This window comes from Engraulis encrasicolus, chromosome 9 (genome assembly GCF_034702125.1).
Source record: "Engraulis encrasicolus isolate BLACKSEA-1 chromosome 9, IST_EnEncr_1.0, whole genome shotgun sequence".
NCBI classification, from domain to species: Eukaryota; Metazoa; Chordata; class Actinopteri; order Clupeiformes; family Engraulidae; genus Engraulis; species Engraulis encrasicolus.
In genome coordinates this window covers 19,687,083-19,698,298 of record NC_085865.1, presented here as the reverse complement: position 1 = coordinate 19,698,298, position 11,216 = coordinate 19,687,083, and the positions used below count along the sequence as shown (strand labels likewise).

The window sequence follows — 11,216 nt, the reverse complement described above, 5'->3', positions numbered from 1 at the left end:
ATGAGCTTCGTTGAGGACTCTTACATGCTTGTCTTAGATGACGGAAGTAACGTTGGCGCAGCTTTAGCAGCAGAGAAGCTATTCGGCTTGTGTTGATAATAATAAACTCCTGGACTATTTCCAAACTTCCAAATGCTTCGTTTCGTGAGTACAGACCATATTTGTGCTACTGCAGAAGTTTGGTGTCATGACATGTTATTTTTGTGGGGAAAGTTTGGAGACGGTGCCCAGTATCCATATGCGCTTGAGTCAAGCTAACCGGAATAAACATCGAATAACACGGCAACTCTGTTGATGTAAGGCTGCGGCAGAAAACACTTCGGGTGTAAAGGTGGATGGGTGTCACGGTTCAAATGGCATTAGGGTGATTCTACTCCGAACCATCGCTTTAAGAACTACTGGGTTAGACCATCATCATATTCTCAGAATTGTGTTAATGTAAAAATGTAATAACCTATATACCTTTGACAAATAAGATTTCCTTCACCCTGGACTTCTCAAATATAATTACGTATACTGTAGTTCCTCCATTTATAGCCTGGCCGCTAATAGTAACCTGCCTCTTTTCAACATGGCATCATGAAAAGTACGTAAGATAGCATGCAGATTTGGACTGTCTATTGCGCTTGTGTACAACGCCTAGTTAACGCGTGCTCCACAACGCCCTGTGACAGGATGCCATCTGCCCTTGCTTGTTTCATTGTTCTTGGCAAAAGGAAAGCAAAAGAAACATTGCTTTACTGACAAGTAAGGATTAGGCATGGTTTTGGTCAGGGCACAGCAAAGCACTTTCGAAAATTGCCAACACGGTGGGAAAACTGCACAAATCTGTCACATGACAGAAGTGCTTTTCCACAGCGTCTGAGGAGCATGGCAAGGCGTCACACCACTACATTACATTAGCATTTAGCATTTAGCACTAGCATGAGATGCATACGCTTTAACATGATGCCAGTCTGCTCCTTTAACCTGGTCTAAAAAAAATCTTCAAATTCTAGCCTGCCCCTTTTTGTAGCCCGGTCCAAAGTTTCAAACAATTTATTTTGTAAATAGCAGACCTGATTATTATTTGAGGAAATACAGGTTAGTTATACGGGCATACAAAGTTATAACCAAATAATAGACCATCATCCAGTTTACCAATAATCACACTCAATGACCAGTAAGTCACAAAACTATCTTTTTAATAAAAAAAATACCTCTATTGACAATACCTCTTTTATTTCACAATCCTATTTACTCATGAAATGATATGCTATACTGTATATGCTGACACATCTCAGCCTGTCTGCTCCTGTCCTCTCTTCTCCTCCTCCTCCTCATTCTCCTCACCTTCCAGAGTTGGCTACTCTAGGTGTAATTTGGACATGCTTGGACCATGCCATTCTCTTTGGCCCTGTGAGACGCACACACGCACGCACACACGCGCACGCACGCACACACACACAACACAAAAACACACACACAAGTTTCACAATTCTTAGAATGCTCATAGAAAAGCTGGGCAGTAGACCCTCATTTGTTTCCACAGAAGTCTTCCAAGTATTTATGTGGCCACAGCTAAGAACCTTGACTGTAGCTTATCATAACAAACAACACAGTTTTTTGGTCACAAAGGGATTCATTATGCTGAACATGTGAGGGCTTGCACTGATAACAACCCTGATAACTACATTGTGACAATGAAATGGTTGCTCATGTGCCCCTTCGAACCCCTCCAACACACACACACACACACACACACACACACACGCACGCACGCACACACAATTTCCCTCTCGCTCTTTCTCCCCCTGACTCTCTCTCTAACACACAGACACACACACAGGCCCGTAGACAGGGAGGGGGCAAATGGATATGTTGTCCCGGGCCCAGGATCGGGTCCAAATTACATTGTATGTATTAGGTAGGGGGTCCTTTCAGATAACTTTGTCCTGGGCCCAGCAAAATCTCTCAACAGCCCTGCACACACACACACACACACACACACAGTCTAAGAATTGATATTCCCAGAGGCGAGCACAGATGTGCTTGATGGCTAATGAGGTGTGGCTTAAGCACTGACCTTTGCGGCCAGGCCACACAGTATGCAGATGAAGACTGCAGCCGCGCATCTATCCTCAGATATTCTACGAGGCATGCCGCTGTCAAACCCATTTGACATTTTTCAGTCAAGCAGAAATTATTCTTGACTTAGTGACTGACATTTAGAAACAAAAAAACATGAAACGGGCTGATTCAAATGCACGTGCTGTTGTCCAGTAGTTGCGTGCTCTGCAACACACCATAGGTCTGTTGCTGAGCCAGCTTTGGATTGCACTTATTATGAGGTCATGCATGGCTGTTAGTGAAAAAGTTAATCTTTTGACATAGCAAATGCATAAATAAGTACGTTTCAGCATGTGTGTGTGTGTGTGTGCACGAGTCAATGTGTGTACTGTACAGGGAAGCTGACTAAGAGGGCAGTTGTACCGGGCCCAGAAAAAAGGGGGCCCCAGAATTGGGTCCTCGTGCTGGGTCCCTATGTCCCTGGCCCGCTAAAAGCGGTCAGCGGCCCTGCGCGTGTGTATACTCTTTGTACTGCATGTGTTTGTGAGCATGCACATCAGAGAGTGTTTGTGTGTGTGTGTGTGTGTGTGTGCTTGCATAGGTGCACCCTTCAGCAATCCCCTATGATACTCACGCGCTCTCCTGTAGGTTTTGCAGGAAGTTGTCTATCTGCTCCTGTGGGATGTCTCCGTCCAGCCTGGCCAGGTACGTGTACAGACCAGCAAAGGTGGCGTAGGGGATGCGGGCAGCACTGCCCTGCGGCTCCTCCGTCAGGATCTCACACGCATGCTTCATGGCACCCATGAGCGACTGCAAGAGGGGTGGAGGGACGGGGAAAACGGGTTTAACCTATTGGCCCTCTATTGTCATGTGGAACTGAGGTGTTCCTGCGCAGTTCGCCCCGTGGGTCTCGAACTCGCCACCTCCTAGTCAACGCAACAGTTCGGGTATGGGAGGCACAGCACGATACTGGGACTAAATGACCTGTCCAATAGCTGCTAGTTGGCCTACGTTACACATGCAAAGGCAAAGCGGACTGTCTGTGACTTCGATTTTGGACAAATGTTAGATTGTGACATTTTTCACAATAATAAACACCAGTTTCAGTTTCTATCCAAATAGAGAGGTCTTAATAGGGAATGAATGAAAGTTGTTGTATAAGAACATAACCATATACCTAATAATACAGTTTTATGGTAATTGAGTAAGTTTGATTCCTATGCAGCAGGCATAGCATGAAAACATTAAGAAGCTAAGATGTTGTTGATTAAATCCACAACTGGGATGCATCCACTATCAAAGACCGCTTAAAGCTGCTGCTCACTTGAAGGACTCATAGCCACACAAGGCTCAATGCTGCCATCTAGACATGACAAGAGGCACCTCACAAGACACAACTGTACAGTTCATAAAAGCTATAATACTCGTAGGCAGAGCTGTCTAGACAGAGGTAAAAAGTTAAAGTTAAAATCCTCATTAGGTATTCATTAGTTAGGGTGGAATAACTGGTGTAACTTAAAAACGATGTGTCATGAAACAGTCTATATCATGCTCTAGTGTTCTCCTTAACAACACAAGTTTGCATCCACTTGTAGCTACCTTACACACCTCTGCTTGTAGGATAAAGATTGTGCTGTTTGTTTGAAGGGTTTCTTTCTTTCTTTTGGTCATGTTACAATATCCATCCAAATCAATGTGATATCAATCTGAATTGATAAGTACACAGGGACTACAGAATTCACCAGCATGTTCTGCCATACTCACCCCACCCAGTACACTGCAGCCAAGGGCAAAGAAATCCATCCAGTTGATTTCCTCAATGAAATTGCCCAGACTTAGGATGGACTCCAGTTGCTCATAAGGCAGACAGAGTCCCTTCCATTTTTGTTTCAAATCCGGCTTATGGACAGGGTTTTTGGAGGAGAGCTTTAAAAAAGAAAATCAGCATGGGAAGTTTTTAATTACATCTCAGACAAGACAAATATCACTAAGACAGTAATGGAGTCAACAATAATTGATTAGGCAATGCAGGGTAGGACAATTAAATAACAGATTTGGCAAATGCCATAATCAATGCTGCATATTTTTTCAAGGTTCAATTACTTCCGTGGGCATTTCCAAGCAAATTACCTAAGTTCAATTAAATGTATACACTTCAAAGCATTGAAAACTGCAGCACTGATACATACAACAGCCAATAAAATGTGGTTCAGTATCTGACTGCTTGTAGCCTATTGCCTCGTGACTGATGAAAAATGTCCCTTCCTTTCAGTAGACATTTCATGCATTAATGCATTGTGGAATCGGACAGAGCCCACCAATTTGAATTGAGTTGTAAGGGCAGTTGCCAACGCTTACCACGAGTAGACAGTATCAGTACACAGTCCACAGTTATTTCGATTGTTAACATTTCACTGGGGCTCACCTGTTTGTGCATTACTTTGAGAAGTGCAGGGGTGAGTCCAGTCTGCCCTGTTTTTGGTCCCATTTCTAATCTTTCTTTGACTGGAAGGGCTTCTCCTTTCGATAACGCTGCAAAATAGCTACAAAGTAGAGGACCCAAATCAATGGTGTGCTTGCCAGACTCATAATCAGTGATGTTCACAATGTAGCCTTCAGTTGAGGCAAGTGTGATAATATTATTATTACTATTATTATTATTAATAATATTACTACTACTACTACTACTACTACTACTACTAATAATAATAATAATAATAAATGGCAATGTGAGTGGTTGATGCATAGTACTTACGCAGCTGACCATTTCAGCACATCATCTGGCTGTGTTCTTATGGCTGCTTTGGTAAATTGTTTTAAAATATCAGGTAGTTCTGGCGGAATGTTGATTTGTTCAGCACAGTACATGGTATCAGGTGGGGGCATTGTGGAGCTGTCCAATATTCAACTAAGTAGTCCTGAAACAAACACAAAAACACATTGTTGACATGACACTACTGTCGTTAAGGTTGGTGCAACATTTGCAGGATGGCAGATCTATAATGCCATCTGTGTAAGTTTCTGAAGATATTCTCTCTCATGACAGCATAGCTGTCAATGTGTTAGCAGAAACCGGATAGCTGCAGCTTAACCCACACCGCATCACATTGCAGGCTGGTAAGGAATCCACAGGTCACTGTTTATTATGCAAGCAAACCATAGACAGAGCTGACTCTTACAGTAACTACATCCAGTATTGCTAAAATATTTAAAGTCAGATAAATTGCTGTTTTAGGATCAAAAATCAATACTTACAAGCCGACTCTTCGATTTCCTAGCAACCACTGTTTGACGCTACGTCACGTAGCAACCAGCAATGAAATGTGCGCGCCGTGTACAAGGTTGCCAAATCTACCGTAAAGTAAGCGCATTTTGGTCAGCAAAGAACAGCGCAGCAGCAGAAACTTGAGTTGGATGACTTTTGATTCAACGCTACAAAATATAACGTGGAATTATATATATATATAAAGGAATCTAATATATAAAGGACATTCCTTTAATATGGGTAAATCTGTTTTGAAATTGCGCAAGACCACCAGATTGGCACGTTTCTATTGGATGGATGACGTCATTGATTGTGAAAAGTAAGCTGTTGGTAGGCCTATGTTTCCCACTCTACAACTGAAATAAACATGTTTTTCTTCATGCACAAACATGCAATGCTGATGAGTCATTCTGGATGTTATCTGGCCAGTGGCCACAAAGTCATGTGAGAATCTGCATGACCTTTGCACATTGTTCATATTGGACTTCATTTGGATTCTGGATGTCATTGTCAAACCACCCTCCCAACATCGTTTCAAAGGTCTAAACCGTTTTTATTCTATATATGGGTCTACCTAATGCTTGTGTGATGTATTACATTGATATTATCCTGTCAATTACATTATAATCCTGCTGTTGTTGTAGCTTTGGTTGCAACCCAAGGGCATTCCAGAACCTGCTTTGCTGAATGTGGCAACATTCCCCTTCAGCGTGCTTTTTGGCCACGTAGTCACTTTTTCCCCCATACAAAGTTTACATGCTGCCATGCTCGACAGAATTGGTCTTACTTCTAATGTAAATGTTTTAGACTACATTTGTTATAGCAGGGCATGGTTACACCCTCGGGAAACTAAAGTTATTCTGCATCTATTCGAGCGCCTACGTCCTATTATGTTTTGCGACTAATGCTATAAAATTTGACTTTGCAGAACTTGTGGGACTACGGAAATGGAGGTGCAACGTTACTTAAACCGCATTGGCTACTCCGGGTCTGCTTTGCCAACTTTGGAAACTTTGCAGCAGGTTCACCGCTGCCACATGCTGAATGTGCCATTCGAAAATCTTACCACTCACAGTGGCGGAAAAACCCAACTGGACATTCCTTGGCTGTACGACAAGATAGTTGTGCAGCGCCGAGGAGGCGTTTGCTATGAGATCAACGGGCTCTTCTCGTGGCTGTTAGCACAGTTGGGGTACCAAACAACCATACTTGCAGCACAAGTGAGAAGCCGATTCACGAATGCGTATGGCCCTCCTTTCGACCACTTCATCACCATGGTAACTCTGGATGGACACAGGTGGTTATGTGATGTGGGCTTTGGCGCGTGCTTCGAAATGCCTCTCTCTCTTGAAACACAGGCCCCCCAAAAACAGGCTCACGGGGTCTTCAGGTTAAAACGTCGAGGAGACATGATTTTTATGGAGACCAGCGTTGAGGCGCAAGGTGAGACTCCAGAAGGCTTCAAAGATGCAACCACAGAAGATGGCATAACCTGGGAAGGACGCTACAAATTCACATTGCAACCGCGGCAAAGGGAGGAGTACAGAGAGATGTGCGTCTACCACCAGACCTCCCCCTGCTCTCTGTTCTTCTGCAAGTCCCTCTGCACTCTACTGTTGCCCCATGGAAGGATCACATACATTGGCTTTAAACTGCTGGTCACCACTTACCCCACAGAGGAGGGAGGCTCTGTGGTCAAAACCACCCAAGAGTTGACAGCTGAAGAGATCCCAGCCATACTGAAAGAAAAGTTTGGGATTGAGCTTTCCTCTCCACTCATCCCAAAGGATGAGGATATTATGCCTCCCCCAGTCAGGTACTGATTTGGAAGGCCGCAATCTCCAACCGCATTGAGTTGGAAGCAGCTTTGCCATTCATTTTGATAAGCCAGCATACATCCCACGCCTGCATGTTTACTGATCAGGATGCATGTGTTCAAGGCCATTATACATAATTGGATGAGATTGCAGGTGCAACTGCAGTGTACATTAAGTGCAGGCCTAACAAAGCCAGTGTGCCTGTCTCAAGATAGTGGAACAAACCTCACACTCCTCAGTCTTATTGGCTGGTTAGCTATATTCAGTGGGGCTGGTCCTCATCACTGCTGGCTGCTCCATCTACCTGAACCCCTTGCATGAGCTCTCATCTCTGCAAGGACAATTAGACAGCTTTATGCAGCATGCATACCTGTAAATGAAGAGCTCTTTTCCAAAACGCTATATCCACCATTTTTTTTACTTTTTGCAATATAATATTGTAATTTACTGTCATTTATGTGTGAATTATTGCCATTCAAATGTTTGGAGAAAATACTTTTTAAACCTCTATAAAATGCATTTTACAATGCAATTCAATGTAATGCCCAATACAAAAATGTCAATTTCCCAACATTCTATAAAATGGATATATCTCACTTTGGAAAAGAGCTCTTCATATATTTTCCAGCAATTCATTCACGATGTAAAGAATTACGCTGCTAATTGTGCCTCCTATTTGCCTACCTCCACAATGATGCCTTAATTTTGTAATTGACAATCATGTGTTTCCTCAATTAAAAAAATGTATGCACTTCCTCAATTAAAAATGTATGCGGTGCATTAACAACAGAAATCTGTACTGTACAGCTTTGACCTGGAATCAACTAAACATGTGTGAGAATAAGTAATAATGTAATGGTTTTCCATTGCGATAATTAAATCCAAAATCACAAAACACAACTAGTGACAATATGCTTTAATAAATTAATTTACATACATTTTTCTTTTAGAAATGTACAATGGTCGCTCTACTGATCTGTGTGCCAGTTATTTACATATGTACAGTTGTCCGTGCTGCGCAAAGGCAATGACAACAAACACACACTAGTTTTTTGCACACGCACATTTACACACCCACACACGACAGCCACGACATACAACCAAAATAAAAATGGCAGATTAGCTGTACAATTTCATGGTGAGAGAGGTATCGTCTTGTCATGTCATGCATGTCTATTCTTGGGGTGGGAAGTCAGGCATGGCGCCGCTGACTCGACTGGCGTTGTTCCTCTCATAGTTCACCAGCCTCTGTCCCACAAGGTACCTGTAGTGACACGCAGGGGTTGACAACCAGAAACGCCATTAAAGTCTTTCAAATAGTCGTGAAACAATTAACACACATTGTTTTTAAGTTACTCATCACATACATACAAGCGAAAGGCAATTTGTACAGGGTTCCCACTGGTCATGGAATTTCTGGAATATCATGGAAATTCAAGAGGTTTTTCCAATCATGGAAAGTCGTGGAATTCGAGCATTTTGCATGTGCAGTCAGGGAATATCACAGAATTTGAACACAATAGTGCTTTTCTTTTGTATAAAATACTTCCCGCAACATTATAGAATCTGAAGATGTCAAGAAACTTGTCAATTCAGGCAAACATGCCAGAAGCGAGTTGACTGAATATGGCAATTAGAAAGACTGGCTGTTACAAATTAGTGACTACAGAGCTAAATTTCCTATTCTTACCCATATTTTGTGCATTCAGAGGTCATGGAAATTCTATGAAATGTGTAGATGTAACCGACTTTGTTTCCAATGCACGCTTGCAATTAGCTATTTATACTGTATCTGTGAAATGATCTGTGTTGGGATCAATTGTGGCATTCATTTGTAGTATCTCTTAACTACACGCTCATTAAATCAACCCCATCAAGGCACCACAAACCCTCAGCATCCTATTTCAAACAGTTGACTTTTTCCTCTGATGTGGTAGGAACTGCAAGTGACAAGTGTTGTTGAAATGTTTACACAGCGCTGTTGTTGGTCGGTGTTCAAGTAATCAAACGGATTTTGTTGCCAATGCACACGCGCAATTAGCGCACAATGTTTGCCACATCAAACCAGTCAGAGGTTTCTTGTCAAGAGGTATTGTACACAGCGAGGCAATGCGAGTCATTTTATTTTAAACAGGTGACTGTGTGTTTGTGTGTGTTTGAGAGAGACAGAGAGAGAGAGAAGGAGAAGAGGGAGAATACTCACTTGTCGTTTTTGATGTGCTCGTAAAGGCGTTTGAACTGGCGAATTTGGAAGGTAAGGATGCCAAGCAGCACCAGCACCATGAGCAGGAAGGGGTAGATCCTCCTCTGCACCAGTACACACATCTCCGGAGTCACGCCTGCGCACACACACACACACACACACACACACACACACACACACACACACACACACACACGTTACTCCTTTATGTGGATTGACAGATATACATTTATTGTGGCACAATCCAAATTTGGCTTAAAGGAGTCTTTTGCAGCACTAGAATCGTCTGTTCATGATGTCCTAAGGATAAAGGTATCACCTGCGTTTCCAGATGGAGCGGCTCCCTAACTAACAGTACCTTCAACACCATATTATCACTCCTTTTTCCATGTTATCGTTGGCAGTTGCGTGCCAGCATGGGGCCTCCGATCACAAGCACACATGCACGCACACACCATCAGCATCACACCTTGCTTCCACAGCTCACAGCGTAAACAAGGCTATTATGCTACCTATATTCAGCCAAGCAAGTTGCATGTTGTTCCACTTACATCCTCTGAGAATGGACATATTCAGCTATTTTAAAACATTGGTTCAAGTAAATATTTTCAGTTCGGCTGGTAATGGGGCTCTTACAGAATATGGCAACATATTGTATATCTGCTTATCTACAAACCCCAACTCCGGTGAAGTTGGGACGTTTGGTAAACAGTGAATAAAATCAAAATGCTATCATTTTCAAAACATTCAATCTATTCATTAGATGGAGAATAGTGAAAAGACAACATATTAAGTGTTAAAACCGAGAAAAAATATTGTTTTGGGGGACATATGTACTAATTTCTAATTTGATAAATCCAACACATCTCAAAAGAGTTGGGACGGGGACAATAAATGGCAGCAAATGTCGAGGAAGACTAAAAACAAAACAAAAGACAACACTTAACAGTTAAATACATTAACCGATGAGATGATTTTATATAAAAAACAGTGTTAATTCCTATCTTGGACATTATTTCACCAGCTTAAATGGTGGGTGTATTCCTTGTCATGTTTTGCAATGTTTTCCTTCCTGTAGTGCTTACAGTGTGACAGGTCTTGACCAAAAGCCCACCATTTTATCACCTGCTGGTCCTTATGATGGAGCCAAACTGTTAACCCATTGACGCCTAAGGCACCGGCAAAAAAGGGTGCTGAATGCCTGAGCCCTTTTTAAGAAAAGCTGCCCTAAGCTTAAACAAATCTAAATATCTCAGCTTCTGAAGCACATCAAAATATGCACTAAGTTGCATTTAAATGCTAAGACCCTCATCTGTCATTAGAATGTGTTCATTCATCTCAAATAAACAGAGATTTTTAATAAAGTTGTCTCAAATCTCATGAGCCTGAATGTTGCGCCATGCAGCTCCAGGTGCCAAGGTCAATGTTGCGCAACGCCACATCAGGCATCAATGGGTTAAAACATAGTAGAGAATGCAATTTGACCTTACTATGTGGCAGTAATCGAAGATCTCCCTTCAAAATATAATGCATGAGTGGCTTTTCATGCTGTTTAAAACCCATTTATACCATTCAGCACTGTATTTAACTCTACAGATGAGTGAGAACATCTTAACCAATGCACTACTGCACCCGCATGCCATCATGGAGGCTGACTTTTGAAGTTAGCACTAACACAAGTTGGATGGTCCATTTTCACTGTAGCACAGGATGTGCAATGCTCTATTATTGTCAAAAAGAATGGACTTCTACAACTTCTGCTGACTTCTGTAAGCAAAGGACAGTTTCCCATGTCTTCTGGGTTTATTTCAAGTGAGCTCAGGTGCTTAGGAGAATGTTACACCCCTGTATCATTTGCACGCATTAAGCATTCTTAATATGG

The 11,216-nt window shown here is 42.3% G+C and overlaps 3 protein-coding genes across 4 annotated transcripts in view; 1 reads left to right on the top strand and 2 right to left on the bottom strand.

The window, feature by feature from the left end:
• Positions 1-1,167: 1,167 nt before the first annotated feature.
• Positions 1,168-6,486, bottom strand: ropn1l (rhophilin associated tail protein 1-like). Of its 2 annotated transcripts, none has more exons than XM_063206716.1 (6): positions 6,388-6,486; positions 4,805-4,967; positions 4,475-4,592; positions 3,814-3,975; positions 2,684-2,859; positions 1,168-1,396 (listed from the first exon to the last, which is right to left on the bottom strand). In XM_063206716.1, exons 2-6 carry the CDS (start codon positions 4,933-4,935, stop codon positions 1,351-1,353), a joined length of 633 nt encoding a protein of 210 aa, XP_063062786.1. In that variant the 5' UTR covers positions 4,936-4,967; positions 6,388-6,486; the 3' UTR covers positions 1,168-1,350. The 2 variants fall into 2 exon arrangements, with proteins under 2 accessions (XP_063062786.1, XP_063062785.1); XM_063206715.1 differs by lacking the exon at positions 6,388-6,486 and adding an exon at positions 5,305-5,400.
• Positions 5,509-7,919, top strand: LOC134455571 (arylamine N-acetyltransferase, pineal gland isozyme NAT-10-like). The gene is made up of 2 exons (XM_063206714.1): positions 5,509-5,854; positions 6,243-7,919. Exon 2 carries the CDS (start codon positions 6,262-6,264, stop codon positions 7,135-7,137), a length of 876 nt encoding a protein of 291 aa, XP_063062784.1. The 5' UTR covers positions 5,509-5,854; positions 6,243-6,261; the 3' UTR covers positions 7,138-7,919.
• Positions 7,920-8,032: 113 nt separating this feature from the next.
• LOC134455569 (E3 ubiquitin-protein ligase MARCHF6-like) overlaps positions 8,033-11,216 on the bottom strand; it is a 31,167-nt gene continuing 27,983 nt past the window's right edge. The window contains exons 25-26 of the mRNA XM_063206711.1: positions 9,335-9,470; positions 8,033-8,395 (exon numbers count right to left, since the gene is read on the bottom strand). Of these exons, the coding sequence (XP_063062781.1) occupies positions 8,305-8,395; positions 9,335-9,470 (227 nt within the window). The 3' untranslated portion in view covers positions 8,033-8,304. The remainder of the gene's footprint in view (positions 8,396-9,334; positions 9,471-11,216) is intronic.